Below are 20,992 nucleotides of genomic sequence, written 5' to 3'. Positions count from 1 at the left end.
TTTCGCGTTTTTCTGCGTCCCCCTCCGGTTCTTTTCCCATAGCGCGTCGGGTAGAATTTCCTCGATTCGTCTTATTGTGCGTCGCGACGAAAAAGAGAGATATGTCTGCGATACGAGAAGAACAAGAAGGAACAGAGGGTGGAGGGGGAAAAGTGAAGGAGAAGGAAAGCGGGAGAGGAGACGGACGGACAAACGGACGAATCTCGTCGGCGTAGGAATATAAAACTTAACAAACGATCAATTTTCTGTTCTTTGTTTCTTACCGGGGTGGAACTATACGGCATTTCGCTACACTCTTTTCTCTCCGATCCTCGTCCCCCGTCGCTCGTTGGCCTCTCCCTCCTCCTCCTCCTCCTCCTCCTCTTTATTACTCCCTTCCTCTGCCGCTTCCGCGCGCGCTTCCACCCTCTTTCTTCCCTTCGGTCGGTTCCCTCTTTCTCATTCCCCGTTCCCTTCTCCTGCCGTTCTCCTCCTGCTCTGTTTCTCGTTTCCTCGCGGCTCCCTCTTTTTCTCTCAACGGCGGCGTCTGTGCGTCGAAACGAGCCGCGCAGAGGAGAGGCACTCTATCAAAGTAGAATACGTTCGGCTTGGTTTATTTTTTACTTTGGGAGGGGTCCAAATTGTAAAATCAATACTTCCTCCTAAATTTAGAATGCCGCCGCCGCCGTCGGCAGAACGCGCACGGGCTTTTTCGTTTCTTTTCCCCGTGCCCGCATCGCGGGCGACTCGCTTAACTCGTGTCTTGTCCCCTTTTCCCGCCGCTGGCAAAAGCCGGCCGGCCGGCTCTCGCCGCGCTTCCGGCGATACCATCGGGTAGGGTCGCGATAAAGGAAGTCGTCGCGACCAAACAAAGCATCGATATTTAGAGCCAGTGATGTGTAATTAGGCGTAGAATAATTTCTTTTCGCTGGACATTTTTTTTTGGACATCCTGGTCTATATTTAGATTCTACGCCTTATCCGTATCCGTAGCTAGGTGAATGAAAATAAAATATCTTGCACATCTCCGCCTGGAATTGGTGAAAAGAAATAAGGGAAGAAAGGAGAAAAAGAGGAGAATCGCGCCTTTATACTTTGTAGCTTTGAATATGCGAAAACTGCGAAAATATGCAGATTACAACATAGCTACTTTGAAATTTACAAATTGCATTATTCTCGACATGACGAATGTCTGGGTGAGAAGAGAGAGCATAATACTTTTTCATCTCTCTTTATAAAATAAAATATATGTGAGGAAAAAAAAAATACAAATTAACTCGACGTGTTACGAGTTACTTGAGATAAGATATATCGACGCTGAAATATCATGTAGACACCTTGCGAGTTACCAGACGACGACGACGACGAAACGAAAACGAAAGGGATTCGAGGCGACAGAAGTTCAGCGCGTTGAAGGGAATGGAGAACGGGCGCGAGGGGACGAGCTTTGTGGACAGCTGTTTCCACGTCTAGCACCACCTGCGCTCAGTTTGCCTGCGCGCGCGGGACACATACATACCACGAAAAGAAAGAGATAGCGCGCGCTCTTCGTAGGCAAAGCTTCGATCCTCGATGACGCGACTTTTTCGAGGTCTTTGCTCTCTATCTTTCGGTGATGTTATGAACTAGTTGGGCCGATAACCTTGTTTAACTTTGGACAGCGATTACTTTACTCTTTTGAAGTAAACAGCCCTAGTTACGCTTTGTAGACACACTGTTGTTGGTGAAAGAGAATTTTGTCAAAAATAATCTGTGACTTAGAATTCACAGGAATCTATCTATTGATAGCTTAAATAATAAATTCTCTATTTACTATTTTCTAAATAAATTAACTTTGGAAAATATGATGATTTAGGAAAAGAAAAAAAAAATTCAGTTATAAAATCTCTATACCAGCTGATAATACTATCACTGCTTATTATTAATATCATTTAATTCTTTCTTTTTTTTTTATTAATTTTATATTTTAAATATTTATGATTTTAAGTTATTGCTAATCTTGTTGAATTGTTTCTTGCTACTCGTTCAACTTGAGCTATAACAAGCAAAAAGAAAAGATGACCGATTTTTACTCGTCACAACTATACAATGAGAGAATAGTCTCATATAGTTATCTTGCCTTGCTCGAGGAAAAAAAGATTCGTATTGTTGAAGAACGATCTATAAGGTGAGACAATAATCATAGCTACCGATCGTAGATACTTCTCTTATCTCGAGCGACACGAGAAAAAGATTAATTCGCTATAAAACTTTTGTGATATCGAACTTTCGATCCGGAACTTTCGAAAGAAGAAGATTCGTCCATCGTGACTCCTTTCGATACGTTGTAGAGAACCCATGGCAAAAACCTTCCATGTATCTCTCGAAATAGGAGAAATATACTTTATATGGCGATTGTTATCGCGCTGCGCTGCCTGTATTCCCATCGGACCGAGCTCTCGGAAAATTTTTATCCCGCACGATCACCCATCAAGGGAGAAAAGGAAAAAGATAGAGAGAGAGAGAGATGGAGAGCAAATGAAACTTTTGAGATGCCTCTTAAATGACGCTCTGAATGTGGAAAGAAGGAAACGCGCACGCGTGGCTGGAACAAGAAAATCTTATATTCGTTCGCGATGGCTCTCTCGCGTGATGTCTTCTCTTGATTCATTCGCGCTGATATCGCGCACTGCAAGTACCCAATACCCGCACTGATGTGTGCGAAGCACGATAGGAACGAGATACATTCAGCGAGAATAATTAATTTTGCTTTTCTCGATCCAGGAATTTAGAATCTCCCCTCGGTACGGAAGAATAAATGAATCCCTTGACGTTGAGTCGTTTGCGATTGAGAAACCCGTTCCCCGTTCATTTATCAGATATTTGACAGACAGTGCAATATCTTATAAAGATAATTTACAATAACATATTTTTTTTATATGATAAGAGAACTATGATAAAGAGAATTCCATTGTACTATAAAAATCTGTATAAATAGTTATTGGATTCGTGTTAGTTTTTCTAAACAATTTTGATATAATCGTGCCGTCCAAGCGACGCTTATTTTTTTATCATACTATTATCAATTGTACTATGTTGCGAAATAAGTTGCAGTGTCATCGAGAAAGAGCATCATCCAATCCACGCATCGAGCGTCTCGGGAACGTAAAAATACCAGTTATCATTTGGACTATGCAACACATTGCTTTTTCCGATGACTGTATCTTGTTAATCGCTCTGCTCCCCCACCCACGGCTATAAACGTGATAACGTTTTCCGGGATTCTTTTTTGAGCGCGTCAAAACTCGGAGTGATCGAATTACACAATGTTTGAAAGAGAAAGAGAGAAAGAAATGGATTTTTTGTAAAATTCTAACAGAATTTATCTTTAAACGCGTGTCATAATTTAACGAATTAGCATCTGTAATGGATAATTATCGGTCGCACGATTGGCAACAAATGTTTTAAAATCATGTTTAAATTTTCTGTGTAATTGTGACTAGTAATTGTGAATAGTTTCAATCTCTGTCTTTGCAATATTTAAGTTTGAGTTTGTTTTCTATTAAAGATAATCGTTTAACTAAACATATTTTTTCCAGTTCTCTTTCCATAAATGGAATACATTATCCTTACGTATAACGAGGATTTGCTTTTTATAAGAAGATAAAAAAAAAAGAGAAGTGGAATAAAAGATTTTATCATCACTTAAATAAACTTGAGATAAATGATTATTCTCCTCAGTTCAAAACGTTGCAAAAATTGAAGAACTTTATAATTATTCTTCGCATAAATTCTTCGCATTCGTTTAGTTTTTAAATAATGCGAATGTATGATATGTAATTTCCGCGAGGTAAACTTTTATTTGCTCGCCGCTAACCGCGTGTTTATTACAATTTAATTGGCCCTCCTTTTGATACTCAATTGAAGCGCGAAATAAACGTCCGCGGGGGAAGAACTAATTTATTATGATAGCATTGTGGGAACACATTTTTCAATCCCGATCATACCATCGTGACAGACATGGAAATTAATTGCAGTGCATAAATATTACGTCGCGATGTCAAAGAACACGTTTAAAAAATCCTAAATTGAATTAATTATTGTTCGCGAAAAATCAACAACTTGTATTTTACAAAAATACGCGGAGGAGTACACATGTTCGCATACACACCCGTGAAGTTACATTAAATCTAAATTAACACTATTTCATGCTCGCAAAGAACGGAAACCCATTTATCCATCGCTATCACAGAGAATTATATACTTTAGATACCACGAAATTATACATTCGATAATATAAACGTGAGGTAAAATATAAATGTGAAGTATTTTCTGTTATATCTCTCTCGTCGCATGTGATTTAAACATATTTTTCTACTTAAATCATAAAATTAATATAACGTTATATTTATGCATAATTATATCATGTTATATATATATATATATATATATATATATATATATATATATATATATATATTAAAAAAAAAAAAAAAAAAATCTTGTAAGCTACGCAATAATATGTAATACGGAAAAATTATTTTTCAAATATGATATATCTCTCAAGAAAATAAACGTATAAAATATTTAAAGTAAACTGCTCACAAAGCATAAGTTCTTTTTTTTACTCGTTCGTTAGCGGGTCGATTGACATCACGAATCAGATACATATGTATATGTATACCTAAAACGATGATCACATACCACCGACGTAGGGCGGAGTTCGAGCTCGATGACAAGCGATATTTCGAACATCTGGTGAAGGGCGAAGGGGGGAGAGGAAAGTTTAGGTTCAATTTTTAACCGCGATGAGTGTTAATACTAGTTGGATACATTATCGATCAAGCCACGCGGCCACGTAAAAAAAAGAGCGAGAAAAAAATGACAGTGGAATTCCACGCGTTCTCGACCGTAACGATATCCACGTCTCTCGTTCTCAAGATGCACAACGGGTATTACCCTGGTGCGTTGCGGGTAATTATGTGCCGCCGGTACAGAGGGGCTGCCAGGTGCTAAGGTCGTTAAACCCGGACATCCTGCGTTCTAAAAACGCGACAGGCCTCTCTCTCTCTCTCTCTCTAATTGTACAAGTAATCATACGATTTGACGGCGTTCTTTCTCGCAATGTGATCTCGAATCTCAAATTGTTCGCTTGAGAATCGACCTACGAAATATCGAGTATCTCGTATATATCGCCTACTATTGCATCAAATCGAGGGAACAAAGTTCTTCGTAAGAGAAGAGTTAACAACATCTGTTTAATGTACTTTCGAGAATTTTTATTTTTTATAATAATTAAGTTTCAATTTTTAAAACTCTATTCGAGTAAAATTCATTCAAAGTTAATACAAAAGTAACATTTTTCTACATATTTCTTTGAAGATTTCCACAAATTCCTTCATTTCCAGACGTTATGAGGATTTAGAATATCTTTGGGGGGAGGTGGAAAACCGATATCCCCCGAAAAAAACGACGTGATCTCACCTGCCAGCGTTATCTATTCGAATTTTCGTCCGAAACCAAACGAGCAGCTCTTGCCGACAAGCTCTCGCACGTGCGCTAATAGGATTTTACGAGCGACGCGTGGCGAAGGAGAGATCGTTTTTCGCGAAATTAACACTCGCCGGAGCGGGTGAACTCGTAAAAAAGTATAATCGATATTTTCGTACTGGCGTGAATACTTTTTCCCGACTAACCCTCTCCGTCCCACCCATTTCCCACACGCACCCACACATATTCCTCTCTCTCTCTCTCTTTCTCACTCATTCATTCTCCCCACCCTCTCCCTCTTTATCTCCCTTTGCCTCGTATACATTCGACTATCTCGCTCTATCCGTTGATGAAGTACACTGCCCCTCCCCCCTCTGCTCCACCCATCCTTTCACTCTTTGAGAACTGCCATTACTGAGTCACACTATCCTCCCCCCCCCTCCCCACCCGCGTGTCTACATATAACCGCGAACACCCACTCACACGAACGGGGGGGGCAGCACTCCGACAATGGTAAAGAAGATTAATCTGTTATATCTGTATCTCACATGTGTGTACACTGATATTTATCAAGGCTTAATATTTTTCATTAGATTCCGCCGTGTGCAAGTCCCACTTGTCATGTTGTCCTCCACGTTGCCTCACCTCAACGTTCATTTACATTACGCGATGCGCGTGCATCGACGCTTTGTTTCGGCCAACGATACGAAAATCGGGATAAGTCATTAGTATGCGCGAAAAAGGCGGACCGCGAGATACGCGAGGATCATAAACCGAAAATGCGAGAGGGTGATGTAAATATATAAAAAAAAAAAAAAGGTTCAAAATATTTCGAATCAATTAGGGAATACTGCATATATGCGAATGCTATAGAAATAGAACTCGTACTCGTGTATGAAGATTTCTGAGATAAAATTGAAAATATCTCTCTTTCTGCAGATGCAGATTTAATTAAATTGGCTGGATTTTTTATTCAAAAATTTAAGGAACGCTAATGTGTGTGTGTGTGTGTGTGTGTGTGTGCTATTTCTCTTACACATTTTCACTGGGAAACATAGAGATGTAGCAAAATTGCGTTTGTAATTTAATACCGTACAAAATTAGAAAGACCATGAGTTCTCTACTTTTCTCACATAATAAAAAACACAGTACAATTAGAAATGTAGAAATTAAAAGGAAAAGGAGATAGCGTAAGACTAAAAGTATGTTATTTTAAGAAAATATATAATATATATATAAAAAAAAAGAGTATATATATATAAACTTCTTGCACCTATACAATTTTTATGTTCGTTACACGTATTTTGGGTATCTATTTAGATGTTTCATAAAAAGAAGTAAAAAATAAAAAAAAAAATATGTTGCTTCGCGTATAGGTAGGGAGTTCGTAAACTCCCACTTGGACACACCGTTATTTTTTTACACATATACTTCGGGGTTTGTTCGCTCTAAAACGCACACCCGGCTTGAGACTCGACGGCGCGTTTTCTTGCTCGTTAAACTCGTCGGGCATGACGCGCGGCAAAACAACGAGATCTGCATTATTAGAAAATTCCCGCGTGACTTACGTGCGGCAGATAAGGAACTTTCTTACGCCATCGCAAACGGATATGCGAAACGAAAAGATTTCGTCTCGAAATTAGAGCGTTTAATGACAATCGAAGATCGTTATCGTTATTTTATTTTGTCGATTTTTGACACATTATTTTTGCTCTTTGTGTATGACTGTTTATTTTTATCATTTAGCTTTTATCTTTGTTATTTTTCATCATAATATATTTACTAAATACATTTGTTATCGATAAAAATTATTGTATATTCTTTGCTGTTGCGCTCTTAATAATAATATCTCGATTACATAAGTAAAAAGCAAGTTGATAGTCAAAGGAAATTAAGGACGCGAAACTGAAAATTACAAAATCCGCACGAGAATGAATACGAAGTACGAATATATAATTGTGGAAGATATCTATCATAGGACAGCAGTAAAAAATATATACATGGTACCGAAATATATATTATAATACGCATACGTTCTATTCATGCGTGTACACAAAGAATATCGCATTATTTCTTTTCTTCCGCAATTCCGGTTTCTTTTATATCTTCGTTCATCTTTTTTCTTCTTTTTCTTTATTATCCAGTCGCTTCTCGAAAACAACAATGCTTTAGAAATTTAAAAATATTCGTCTTTGCTTTTCATTACGACTGTGGCCTTCATGGTCATAGCCTTCGAGGGCGCTTGCTTTCTTAGAAATTTTTGAATCGTCTCGCGACCACGATCGACAGCTGTTACGCGATAGTTTGCCGGCGCAAACTCCACTCGAAGAACGAGGAAATGAGCTACAGCAGCGTTGTATGTGTTTACCGTGAGACCGTACACATACCGGCATCCAACCCTCGGCGCGCGAAGGATCATTTCGCGTTTTGAGACTCCCGGAATAAAAATATATCGCGATATAAATATTGTTATATAATTCCAGGAAATCGAAGTTTGAAAATTCCGTCTAACAGCCTCCCGCGAATGCGAACGCAATTTCGCGGCTTGCCGCAATTCCTTAAAACGCGTTACATCGCGTATCGATCCATAATTTCATGCATGCTAAGTTATAGTCATCTGCCAGGAATCGTATGTCGCTTGCGCCTTCTCTTTTTTGTTTCTTTCTCTCCTCGATTTTGTATGGGAAGATGGATTTCGAAATTAAAATTACGGACACGTACAATCTTGGAATTTTTATACAAATTGAAATAGCTTCTTCAATTTTTATTTTATTTTATTTTATTTTATTTTATTTTTTTTTTTTTGGAGATACGAGAAAATAAACATTTCAGTAATAATCTTTTTTATTAAATAATTTTTTTATCGTTTATGGTAGCCTTTAATGATAAATATATAAATCCTCGCAAAATTTAACTCTTTATTCGGACGTGAATCGCGCAAAAAAATCTAACAAATCCTACCTGCCGGTTTTCGTCAATTCCAGTTTTGTCTTTCGTCACATATATGATGTAACGTAGTACGATGAACTTTCTGCGAGGAAGATACCGATCAGCCTTTAAACTGGAAATCGCGCCTATACATTATTTATAGAATTATGTCAGATCGTTTTTCCATAGGCCGATTTACGAGCGCAAGAACACAAGATATCTTTCTCTTCCTCATTTGAATTTTCTCCCATCATCGTGTAGCAAAACTCGTCCTCGTTGAATGACAGCCATTCTTTATACGAGTATTCGAGTATTTTGAGTCGCTTTCGAATCTCCTCGATCTTCATTATTGTTGGTCGAATTACATTTCTGGATCGTATATAATTCAATTTCTATAATCCGAGGTAATTAATGCAAGAATCAAGAGATCACGCGCGTATATCGTGATTATTAAATTCTAAAGAAGAGACTATATATTTGTGCCTCGAAGAATTATAAAATTATATACACATATATGATTTTTTACATTTTAAATTTTCCTTCTTGAAAATCTTAATAATACACCATCTTTCTTCGCAGTCTCTTGATTTAGCCTCAAGATTAATTGGTTTTATAACTAATTGTTAAAGTAAAATCAAATTAATATTATCTGCTCGCGTCAAACTTAATTTGTGTGAGAAACGCGTCTATAATCTAAAATTTATCGTTATCTTGATATTTTCGCAAAAGAAGAATCGATCGCAATTTGCTCGAGAAGCAGTTCACATTTGTAGACGGTGAAATACTCTGTATAAAGTATGACACTTTCATCGCGGCAAGACAATCGCTGGCAAAACGAATTTTTACAAAGCTCTTCGAAGCTAGCTGCGGGAAGGATCGACGCCTTAAAAAAGACAGGTTCGTTAAGTTTCTTGTGTCGATTCTACCCCTCGCGTCAGACACAAAAAGGGGTATCCCTTTTTTCTTTCGTCTTGCTTCTTCTCTCCTCGTTCTCCTTCTCTCTTTCGCTCTCCTATTCTCTTTCTTCTTTCCACCCGCACTGTCGTTCGTTCGCTAGAAACGGGAAACGCCTAAACTATCGATCGAATTACGTAACTGCAAGCGAGGGGCCAGTAATCTCGTTTTTATAACGAACTTCGCCGCGCGAGTGAAATGTCTCCGGTATCCTTATATATGTTATGAATTATGACTCTTCCGGATGATCGAAAGCGCGGCTCTTAGCAGGGAGAACGTCGATATTAATTTCAATACTGATTGTGAGTATCGACAAGTATCGATAATCACAGCAAGATATTACAAAAAGTTTGACTTATAAGAGTTAATATAATACTTATAAAATAATACGGGGCGTGTGCAAAAAATTTTTCTTATTTTATATTTTATTATATTTTACTCTATTATTTAAATAATAATTTTCCACGTTATAGGTGTTGAAAAATTGATATAGCGATCTGTTTTGGTTGCACTTGCACATGACGTTCTATTAAATATCTCTAGAAAATATTCTCCTCGACGTTATACGCGGCTAGGATGCACTTCATATTTTCACAATGAACAGCTCTATTCTCGATTTTATAGCAGCATCAGATATTTATACTATAACCATTTTTTACTTCCTAGGATCGAGATACTTCTCTTATAGCGTCGATATTTATTGATACCGATTTCGATATCAATGCATCCATTCTTCGCTCGGTACACGGAATTTTCCCCCGCGATAACACGTCGCGTTTCGCTTATCTTACCAGCGCTTTCTGGAAATTTCTCAACTTTGTGAACTCTCGTGCACTTGCTGATTCGTGCCAAGATCGGCATAATCCGCAAAAGACGGAAAATCCGAAAAATCCACGCTGCGAAAATGCGAACGAGTAATCGCAAAACATATTTATTCTGTAATATAAGTAAAAGTCGATTTTTTCCTATTGCATGCAAGATATAGACTATTATTTGATTTCTAGGGAATTACGTCTCTATCAACATACAGATAAAGAGAGAGAGAGAGAGAGAGAGAAGTTATTATTATTATTTTTTATATCGTTTTTTATATCGATTTTTGCTGCAATACAATAAGATCCGGGTTTTTACATCAAATAATTATCTAATTTTTAACTATTGTAAAGTGCAAAATTTTTAAATTATCAGCGTATGATTTTTCGCTAATACCGATTCACTCATCGACATTCGTATTGCGGGCGATGCTCGTCATTACGCTTCCGTCCCCCTCCCATCCACTCTCTTTCTCTTGCCGATACGCTTTTATATCGATTCATATAAATAACTGAAATAATGTCCGGTCGAATAAATATTTATTGCGCGCCATTACGAATGTAAATTTCCGTTGGTATTCCGCGTTTCGCTGCCGTTTTCGCCGTAAGCGTCTTGGGATCGATCGCGCGCTTGTCATGCTTTCGCGTTCGCCGTAAAAAAAAAAAGAAGAAGAAGAAGAAGAAAAGAAAAAAACCTGGCGACGGCGGGAGAGAGCGGTCAGGGGACGGCAGACGAAGGAGATCGACAAATTTGACGAAACATCTCTTTTCTGCGCAGACAGGGGGGTCGTTCTCTCTCCACGGTTTCTTCCGTTTATATATTCTTTTTTTTCTTTCTTTCTTTTTTTTTTTTTTTTTTACTTTGGGCGAAAGACGAAGCGCCGTTATGCACGATAAAAAGTTTAATGTCAGAAGACGTCGCGGATGGTGGAAGGGGTGGCGGATGAGAGGGAGGGAAGGAGGAAGCCGGTGATGGAGAGAGGGAGGGAAGGGGGTGAAAGTGCCCGAGGATCGTAATGACTCGATATGAAACCCGGGCAGTGCAATTTCTTTCTTCTTCTGCCCTTTCCTCCCGCCCCCGCTCGTCTCGACGTCTTCCTCTTTTTTTCATCGCAGTATTTCCCCATAAAAGCGCCCTGGCATAATAAAAAGCGTTATATAGCTGGCACTGAAAAGTAACGCGTCTATGCGTCTCTCTTTCTCTCCCCCGTCTACCGGCTCCTCTACCCCTTCTCCCCCGTTCCGTCCGTTCGCGAGACGATCTTTACGGCCTTATTTGCGGAGACGTAAAAATCGCGAAAATCAATACGGAACTTCTAACATTAAATATTCAGGCTATTGACTGGGCGGGGCCGAGTCCAGGCACTCATCGTTCGCGGCCCCTTCGCCCACGACGGAAGAAACGAAAAATTAGTGCGAAAACTAAGATGGATAACAAAGAGGATACATGACGAACGGGGAAATATACGAGTCGAAACAAAAGAGGTATCGCTTTCTGTGTAGAAAGAAGGCTAGATGTGTCCTTTTTAACGCGTGTATCTTTATTCTGCGATCGTTATTTCAAGTTGAAAAAGCATTGCCTAAAATTGACGAGGAAGAAAATTTTTCTTACGGCAAAATAAAATTTACAGCGACGTGAGAGGAGAGAATGCCTGTTATCGTAATAATGATTGTGACATACGTGTTCTTCAAACTGGCTAGTAATTGAGAATTTTGTCTTGACTTAAAAAAAAAAAAAAAAAAATCTTGTCCCGTTACATTTTTCCTCTCTAACGACGGTGCGCTATTATTAACGAACGTTGAAAGAAATTCGCGCAACCGTCCGGAAATTCCCACGACATTCGCGCGCGTTCGCCAACAGGTTTTCGTACCAATTTACCTACTACTGTTCTGGGACAACATGCACGACGACATCGGCAAATTAGCATACAAAAGAGACGCAATTAATTAAAGGCTATCATGACGACGGTACAACACACGTTTAAATAAAATAAAGATCTTTCGGAATATTTGTACAAGATAAATTGATTGAGAAAAGAATTAGAAACTCTCGACAAGATTTTTCTAGAAAATCAAATATCTCTAGGATGACGATGCATCCCGCAAAAGATTTAGCATTCTGCTAAGAGACACTAGGTGATTTGAAAATTGAAGTACATAGACGATCGGAAAATTAACGTCGCGATACGTCGACTTTTTCATATCGAGACATTATAAATCCATCGATCAAAAAGAGATACATTGCTTTGTGTAAATTTTTTCATCGCAAAAAGAAATCGTCTCGAAGAGAAGTTATAAACGATGCCAAGTAGCAAATGAGAATTCTTATAAACGAGTATGAGGAATCTCATTGACTTTCATGCTAGATATTTACGTCGAGAGGAGCCGAGTTGGGGTTCGGGAATGGGACTGCAAAAATTCTCCGAGAATACGCAGACAGGAATTCATATTTTATCGGCTAATGCGCTCGCGCGTTCTCGATCCATACATTACGTTAGTCACGCGCTCGTTACGCGCGTCACAATGCGACTTCCCGAATAATTACATTTCGCCGGTAATTAACAATGATCGACACGCCGTCGTCGCGCGTGTGTTCTTACTTGCCGAAGCAAATAAATTGGATCGTATGTCGTAACACGAGACTAAGTAACGTTTACCGCGGATTGCAAAAAAAAAAAAAAAAAAAAGAGAGAGAATAAACAGATAGTATTGCATATTTGTTTGTATGCTGATTGTGAATTCAATAAATTGATCGTGCATTCAATTCAATATCGGGGGAAGGGGGGAGGGAGGGGGTATACAATATCAATTGCGGATTAATCAGAGAACGTTGAAATTACAGCTATATACAACTTTTTTGTAAATTATATTACAATATTTATGTATATAGGAAGGTGGTATAGGAAGTTCTCTCTACCTGTGAAATTTGATCTCATGCTCTATACGACAACTCATAGCTCTACGAAATGTCGTTTAGTTTCACATTGTGTAACGTCCTCCGCAATTAACGTACGTCTATCGGGATTAAATTTTGAAAGCGTAATTATATGATGGAGATTACAGATTAACTTCGGACTATGTCTAAATAAATGATGTAATAATAAACGTTTGCAAATCGAGAAACATGAAAGTGCATTGATTGCCTACGCAATGAATAGAATAATTAAATTGTTATAAAAGAATGAAATAATAACAGACAAATATAATATAGTTAGAGAAGAATAAAATAGTAACAGAAAGATATAATATATTTATATATAGAATTATACATGTATGTGAGAGCGTACAAAATATAATAACGTATAATATAGCATTTTTTTCTTTCTTCTTTGTAAAATTTCTTTATTAAGCTCAGATTTTTAACTTTACTGTAATTAAACTGCGTCTTATCGATACATTTGATATACATGTGTCGTGCAGCGCGTTTTCGTGATATATGTATATGTAGAATTCAAATTGTAATAGTTATTTACATGATAGTTTACCGCCTTCGCGTTCGTAGAGATAAAATCATCGCATAAATGATTAACAATTGCGCCAACTTGCATGTTCGCAGGTTGTACTGTCGGCGTGTAGCACATACTTCGATACAATTTTGTCACAGTACGAGGAGAAGGATCCCATCGTCATCATGCGAGACGTCAAATTTTCGGATATCAAAGTACTCGTCGAGTTCATGTATAAGGGAGAGATCAACATCGATCACGTAAGTATCACAACCAGCTATAAATGATTTTCTTTCGCTCTTAGTATAACAACTTGTCGGTTTTTTTTTTTATTATTATTATTATTATTATTTCAGAACTTATTCGATAAATTACGGAGAAATTTGAAAAATACTTGCAAGTACCACTCCCCCAAGTTATCATATCTGATGAATATGAAAATACGAGGTAAAATCTGTGACGAAGCAAAAGCAATTTCCGCAAAAGAAATAAGAGACAGAAATTATGAAATTTTCAAAAGGATAAAGGAGAAACTAAAAGAAACTCGAAACATAACATTTATATCACCTACCCAAAAAGCTAATTAAATATTGTCAACATAATATGAAATAAAATTTTTCATTTATAGATATATTAAATATATTTTCACTCGGTGCTCATTAATGTTGCTGTTTGCGGCGGGCCTTTTATTACGTCGCCGTGAAATAAAGTTAGACAGTAAAACCCCGGGACAATAATTCCTTGCCTTCTTCAGCACTTTTCCAATAACAACAATATCGCGTAGATAAGAGTCGTCGTGCCGTGTGACAGCTATAGTTAACGAGAGAACTTTACGATGCCTATTATCTTGCGAAAAGGTAACATTTCTCATTCGTACTGACGACGAGCGTAAGTTTGAATGCGCCGCGACATGTTATGACAAAACCGTCGTGTATATGCGAAAGTACGTGTCGAGAATATCGACTTGTCGGAGTGAATTCTTACAATTTAGAAAATCAACAAAAATGAAGAGGTATAGAGTGATATTCGAGTCAAGAGATCGATAAGGATATACACGATTGTGTCTGACACATTGATGAATTTAAAGTCAATTTTTTTTTTCCCCATGTGAAAATATATTTGAAGAGAAAGCTCTAAAATATATATAAAAGGATATTTAATATAAAATTACATTTTTAATTAAAAATGGATTTTATTTGGAAATTTTATCTGAAACGGAAATTTTACCTGAAAATGTTAAAATATTTAATGTTAAAAATTGAAAAATTGCGTACGCGTTAAAAATATTTTTATTGAGACAAAATCAATTTCAAATCATTAACGAAGATTTATTGTATGAAAATGTGAGAAGTGACAATGTATTATCTTGCATATTTATATATATTTATAATATGACAAAAGTTCCTAATCGGATAATCGTTTAACAGATTTTGCTAATTGTTTTCTTGTAATCCTTGAGAGACTTTTCAGCTATGGATTAAAGAGAGAGCTTGCACTTGGCAAATTTAATAATAAAGCTAAGAATATATAATCCTTGAAAGTCCACGTATATTTATAAGTTACTGTGCTGCTCCTTGCATTTGGATTTAATAATGAAAAGGAAACAAGCATTCTCCAGCATCTTATTTGCGATGTTATTATATTTTCTTGTGCTTTCAATTTTGAGATTGCCTAAAGTAAATATTCAATGAAAATTGCTTTCTTCAGATTTTCTCGAGATACGTCTTCAATATTTCTTTTCTTTTTTTGACAATAGTTTAATGTTTAATCTAATTGACAGTTCTTTAATACGTTTCCAATATTGAAGTTTTCATAAATCGTACATTTAAAATCCATATGTTTCTTAAGATTTTTTCCCCCAAATATCTAATTTTCGAAATATTTTATAAACTATCGATTATTATTTTTTTTTAAATATTTGTTCATAGAATTTCTTTGACATATTTGGCTGTTCAATTTCAAATATTTTGTTTACGGTGATAAGTTTACATTCCCTTTTTTATCGTCACTCTTTTGAAATAAAAGTTTAAAGTCTAATTAATCACTTACTTAAGATATTTTTAGAAATATCTTATTGTGTTGTTAGTCAATTTTCAAAATCTCTCATCTCTATGTAGTATTCGATTTTGTGATACTTTACAGCTTCTTTCCCAGCTTTCTTTCTCTCTTTTTCTAATGATCTTTTGAATCTTTCAATCTTATAAATCTGTTTCCGAGAAGAACGAATTCTTCCTTGATTTCTAATCGTGATGCTGCAGTCGCGCGAGCTTTCTCCGACACGCTTTGTATCGCATAGGCCTAATCGCGAAAAATTGCCGAGTGAATGCACGGAGCCCGATCCCGGATTGAAGATTGGCGATTTAAGCTCTCCATCTGATCCGAATAAAGCGCTATAGAAGAGTCGGAGAAATTTTATATCGAACTTTTGCGTCACGCGGAGCACGCCGTCCTTTTTTCCCATGATTCCTTTTCTTGCACCCGTTCTTTGTTCGCGCGCAAACAAAAAATAAGAGAGAGAGAGAGAGAGAGAAAGCGGCGATATTTCTGAAATACATTATTTCGCGGCGGCGCTGACCCACATAGGCATTTTTCCAATTCCGAGCGTGGCTGATAGAAAGCCGTACCGCGCGTTTGTAGAAAGTTTCTATATTATTTAGCATTCGGTCGCGTCCGCGAGCGTGTGCCATTGCTGTTATCTTTGTCGGTGAGAATTAGCAAATAATAATTAGGATTGTTCATTGCTGCAACCCCGATATGTGTTCACGATTTTCTTCTTCGTCCGATATTTATCGTGCGAATTTTTCTACTTCTGCAGACGAGAGGATACGACGTGTACGAATATCTTTTTTTCAGAGAAAAAGGGTCTGGAGAAAAATTTGCGAGGGAAAAAAAATATTCTGATGAAAATAAATAAGCATTTTATGCCAGCGACGTGAAAATAATGGATCTGCCTTTCATTTTTATTTTCCCCCTTTTTGCAGTATTTCAAATTTATAAAAAAAAAGAGAGAGAGAGAGAAAAAAAAATACGTTGTCTAAATATATCGTCTCTTTGTAATTAGAGAATAATTAATCATTCCTAACAGTTATTTAACTCATTTTTGTCTAAAGTATTTCATATGATAAAATATTTTGATAGAGAAAACTTTATATACATATATACACATTAAATTTATATTAAATTAAATTTTTCTCGTAAACTTTATGTGTATATGTAGAGTATACGCGCACATGTAGTCACGGCGGATGAATACGAGGAAAATCGGTGTCCAAATGAAAAACGCGCTTATTTACTCATTTCCGCTTATTTCAACCCTGACCGTCCTTTCCTTATGAAGAAGCGTTTATTCTTATTCCCCATCATTGCACTTCTTATTTTAATGTCATTAATATTAACGACATCGTATATAATTATCATCCTAATGTTTTATCATTACATATGTTTGCCATTATTCACGCTTTACCATATATGTAGTTAAAGCATTTTTAGTAGTTTGAAAAATTTTAACGTTCAGATACTTAATTAACGATGACATAGCTTCATGTACGCAACATTATAAATATTTTATTGTGAATTTATAAATAAGTATAATCAATTTTTCCTTCGGTGGAATTTATAGTGGATTTATAACGAGTTTCGTAACTGCATAGCTCACATCTATTTACGTATTTATTTTACACTTTTTTTTCAAAGCTTGAACTTTTACCTTTAATCACATTCGCCCTTTTTATTCGCGCCCACATGTTGTAAAATTATAAAAATAATAATTATAGTATGTTATTATTATGTTATAATTTTATACGATAATAATTAATATATTTTTTATATCATGTAAAATATTATGATAGCGATAATAATGACAATAATAATTACGTAAACTTATTAGTGATATTAATTATAGAAATTAGAGACAAGTGATTATATTCCGTTTTGCTTTACAGACGAGGCTGTCGTCGTTATTGAAAACCGCCGAGGACTTACACATCAAGGGGCTCGCCGAGGTGAGCTGGCGCAGTGATTCCACGCAAAACGACTTGAACAACACCGGTCACAGTCCAGGCGCCGCGACTCCCGGCGTCGAGGCAGTCCTAGGCAGGGAGGGTGAAGACGAGCCGCCACCCCCGAAGCAGAGACGCAGGGGTCGTCCGCCTCTGGACGATCCTCCCTCGGCACATGACGTTTTCACGCCCAAGATCACTTGCATCACAGGAAATGTACGTAATTCGAATCTCTTAAACACTATCACGAATGCCCTATGCCTGTGTAAGAATCGGTGCAGTTACGCCGAATTTATTGTTGCATTTTGTAAAACTTGTTCACATTCTAACAATTTATATATTAATTGAATGTTGTGATTAATATATTATTTTATGTATGTGTTTGTTATAATTATATATTATTTTTAAATAATTTTTACGCGCGTATTTCAATTGACGAAAACTTTTGTTGGTTGTTTCTTCTTCTGAATAAAAGAACACGTCGATCGACGAAATTGAAAACATCATGGAAAATAAAACATTGACTTTTACATTGTCATCACGATTTACTTAGAGTAACATTTTCTTATTTATAATTGATCGATACTCCAACAATTGCATCGCGAACGAAAATCTTCAATCTTTATATAACATACATAGTTTATAGAACTCAATTAAAATATTTTATCACTTTGATATTCTCGGGCGTATTTATATTTAGATATTCGTGCATCATGACTTCTAATTAAATAATCTACCGTTCAAAACTACCATTTTATTGATTGTTTTTATATCATATAAATTACTAATTCGACTTTTAATTTAAAATTTATTTTTTTGCGCATATCAAATACTTACAGACGGCATGTTGTCAGATAAACTTTTCTGAATCATGATACACGAATCATCTATGATTCGATGTTCGATTTAAAATTCTCTAACCGGAAATGCTAAGGTATCAATAAATTCTAGCTTTGATACAAAGACGCGATATTAAATATATAATGAATGTCTAAAAAAAAAAATGAGAAAAGAAGTGAAAGGAAGAAAAAGACAAATCTACGCTGCAATATTATTTCGTTGCAACGCCACCGAGCCTTACGCATGTGAAATACTTGAGATAAACAAATTTATGGGTTGACCCTTGTCGTGAATGTAGAAATTGGAAAATTTTGTTAGACTCGCAGCGGCGGGTATTACACATACGCGGGGATACCCACGCACGACTCTAATGTGTCACGTCGAACCTTTTCCCAGGAGGAAATGATGAGCGAGGGCGGCGACCATGAGAGTTGGGACGACGAGATGATGATGAACGAGAATAACGAAACGCCACTGCCGGTGGTAAGGCCCCAATTAGATATAATATATGATTCTCTTCTTTACTTGGACGCGCGCGTAATTAAATCAAACAACCATTAAGAGAGGTCTCGTTCTACTTTCTTTCAACTCATTAAACTATTCTCGCGCAAATATTCTATTCAACGACTTTGACGACGTCTTTTGTGCTTTTTTTAGCTGTCCTACATGTCCAAGGATGATAATACATCTGATCAGGAAAAGAAAGGTACATATGATTTCTCTGTACTCGCATCTCTCTCTCTCTCTCTCTCTCTCTCTCTCTTTCTCTCTCTGTCTGTCTGTCTCTCGCGGTAATATTTCTCTATCACAAATTCTTCTCTTGAATCTTCTAAAAGAAAATAGTCTCTATCTTTTCAATGGTATTATATATCGTCATCCAGTTTGGTGGTTTCGCGTTAAATAAATATTTGCTATTGCAGCGCCTAGCACTCCATCAAACTCTAACGCCTCGAATCTGTCGATTCCCGAACAATTCCGAGACGTGATAAAGATGAACGATTATCTGACGACGGGACGCCGACAAGAGTTCTGGGAGGAACCGTTCACGAGACGTGTCATGGACGCCATCAAGAGTAAAGAACTAGAAATGAAGACTGCCGCCGAAATCCTCGGCGTCTCTTACGGCACCCTATATGGCAGATACCGCGATAGTTATGGTTGCCTTAAACATCCGTACAGGTAATAAACACGTAGATGACAATCGAATTGTAAAATAAAGGAATACAATATTGATAAAAAGAATTGCGATAGTAATGCACAGTCAATCTTTCAGAGTGAGAGATTTCTGGTCTGAGCCGGGCCCCGCTGAAGTGTTAGCGAAACTGCGGCGGAAGGAGATTACTTTGTTCCGGGCCGCCGAGTTCCTTAATGTGACCGTCCATACGCTTGCCACATATTTGTCAACCCTGCAAGGTCCAGACAGAATTTCGTTGGCCGGCGACTTGGCATCCAGTGGCAACATCGACGGCGGCAGCAGCAACAATGCGACGACAACGGAGTCGGCGACGACGGAAAACAACGAATCCGTCAACGATATACTGCAGAAGATCAACGCGAACGCGGCGACTGCGGCGACGTTAACTACGAGCACGACGTCGATCAAGCGTGAGGGTGGCGGCTATATCGAAGTACCGACAACGGTGCCGAAGGCCGCAACGTCCATGCTGGAGAACAATCCGGACATCACGATTGTCAAGTCGGAGAACACGCCGCGCAAGCGCGATTACGCGAAGATGTCCAGTACGGAAAATAATAATGCGAAGCTGATGAGCGGCGGTGCCGTCAGCGAGGTCAGTCAGCAGCAACAACAGCAGCAGAAACTCGCTGATCAGTTGTCATTAAATAACGACAACAGCAAACCCTAACTATTCAGACCATATTTAACACCTACGGCGAATCACTATCATCACCATCACCCCCGCAGTGCAGCGGGGCCGAACAACGTCAACTACAGATCCGACCTGCAGTGCCCGCGCAGTTTTTATTCCAACGTGTTTACGCGTTTTCTCACGAATTTTCATTTAAAATAGGTAAGAAAGGACGCCGCTGCTCCACGCACGCCCGATTTCAAAAAAGAGATTCCAAAAAAAGCTTCAAACAATCTCACGTGTAGTCGATTGCGATTGATTGGTGTTGGGCCGTGACTGGTGTCGGAATGTAAAAACAAATTTCAAAAGGCGACTTAGAATCAAGGAGAAAGAAGTGCTACCGCAAACTCTATTGCGAATCATCCGAGAAACTGTAACGCGTACACTTTGTCATGCCTTTGAATTAATTTCCGCACACATGATTATGGCCCTATCATGTATTTTTCATTTCTATAGAAAGATATTAACCTTGCGAAATCTACCCTTGAAAAATTAACATTCAATAGCGCGAGTTGATGCAAAATTTCTCCTTTCGTTTTATCTTTAGAATCAGTTCACTTTGATCTATACACGTCGGTAGCGTGCGTGACTTTGGCCTTCATGAGAAAAAAAGAAAATAGCAAAGAAAGAAATAAAAGAAAAGCGTATAATAAAAAGTTCAATCGAAGTTCCTTTTGAATAACGATGTAGAGTGTATTA

The 20,992-nt window shown here is 37.5% G+C and overlaps 1 protein-coding gene across 7 annotated transcripts in view; it reads left to right on the top strand.

Moving 5' to 3' along the window:
* The window catches only part of LOC138935055 (uncharacterized), a 96,153-nt gene extending 75,161 nt beyond the window's left edge, over positions 1-20,992 (top strand). For 6 of the 7 annotated variants that reach the window (XM_070299348.1, XM_070299343.1, XM_070299347.1 and 3 more), the window contains 6 exons: positions 13,698-13,847; positions 17,529-17,801; positions 18,744-18,908; positions 19,083-19,131; positions 19,346-19,604; positions 19,699-20,992. In XM_070299348.1, coding sequence (XP_070155449.1) covers positions 13,698-13,847; positions 17,529-17,801; positions 18,744-18,908; positions 19,083-19,131; positions 19,346-19,604; positions 19,699-20,290 — 1,488 coding nt within the window. In that variant the 3' untranslated portion in view covers positions 20,291-20,992. The remainder of the gene's footprint in view (positions 1-13,697; positions 13,848-17,528; positions 17,802-18,743; positions 18,909-19,082; positions 19,132-19,345; positions 19,605-19,698) is intronic. The other variant, XM_070299349.1, reaches the window with a different exon arrangement.

This window comes from Polyergus mexicanus, unplaced genomic scaffold, assembly GCF_030449975.1.
Source record: "Polyergus mexicanus isolate NDT 795.1 unplaced genomic scaffold, iyPolMexi1.0 SCAF_7, whole genome shotgun sequence".
NCBI classification, from domain to species: Eukaryota; Metazoa; Arthropoda; class Insecta; order Hymenoptera; family Formicidae; genus Polyergus; species Polyergus mexicanus.
This window is presented reverse-complemented; position numbering and strand designations above follow the sequence as displayed.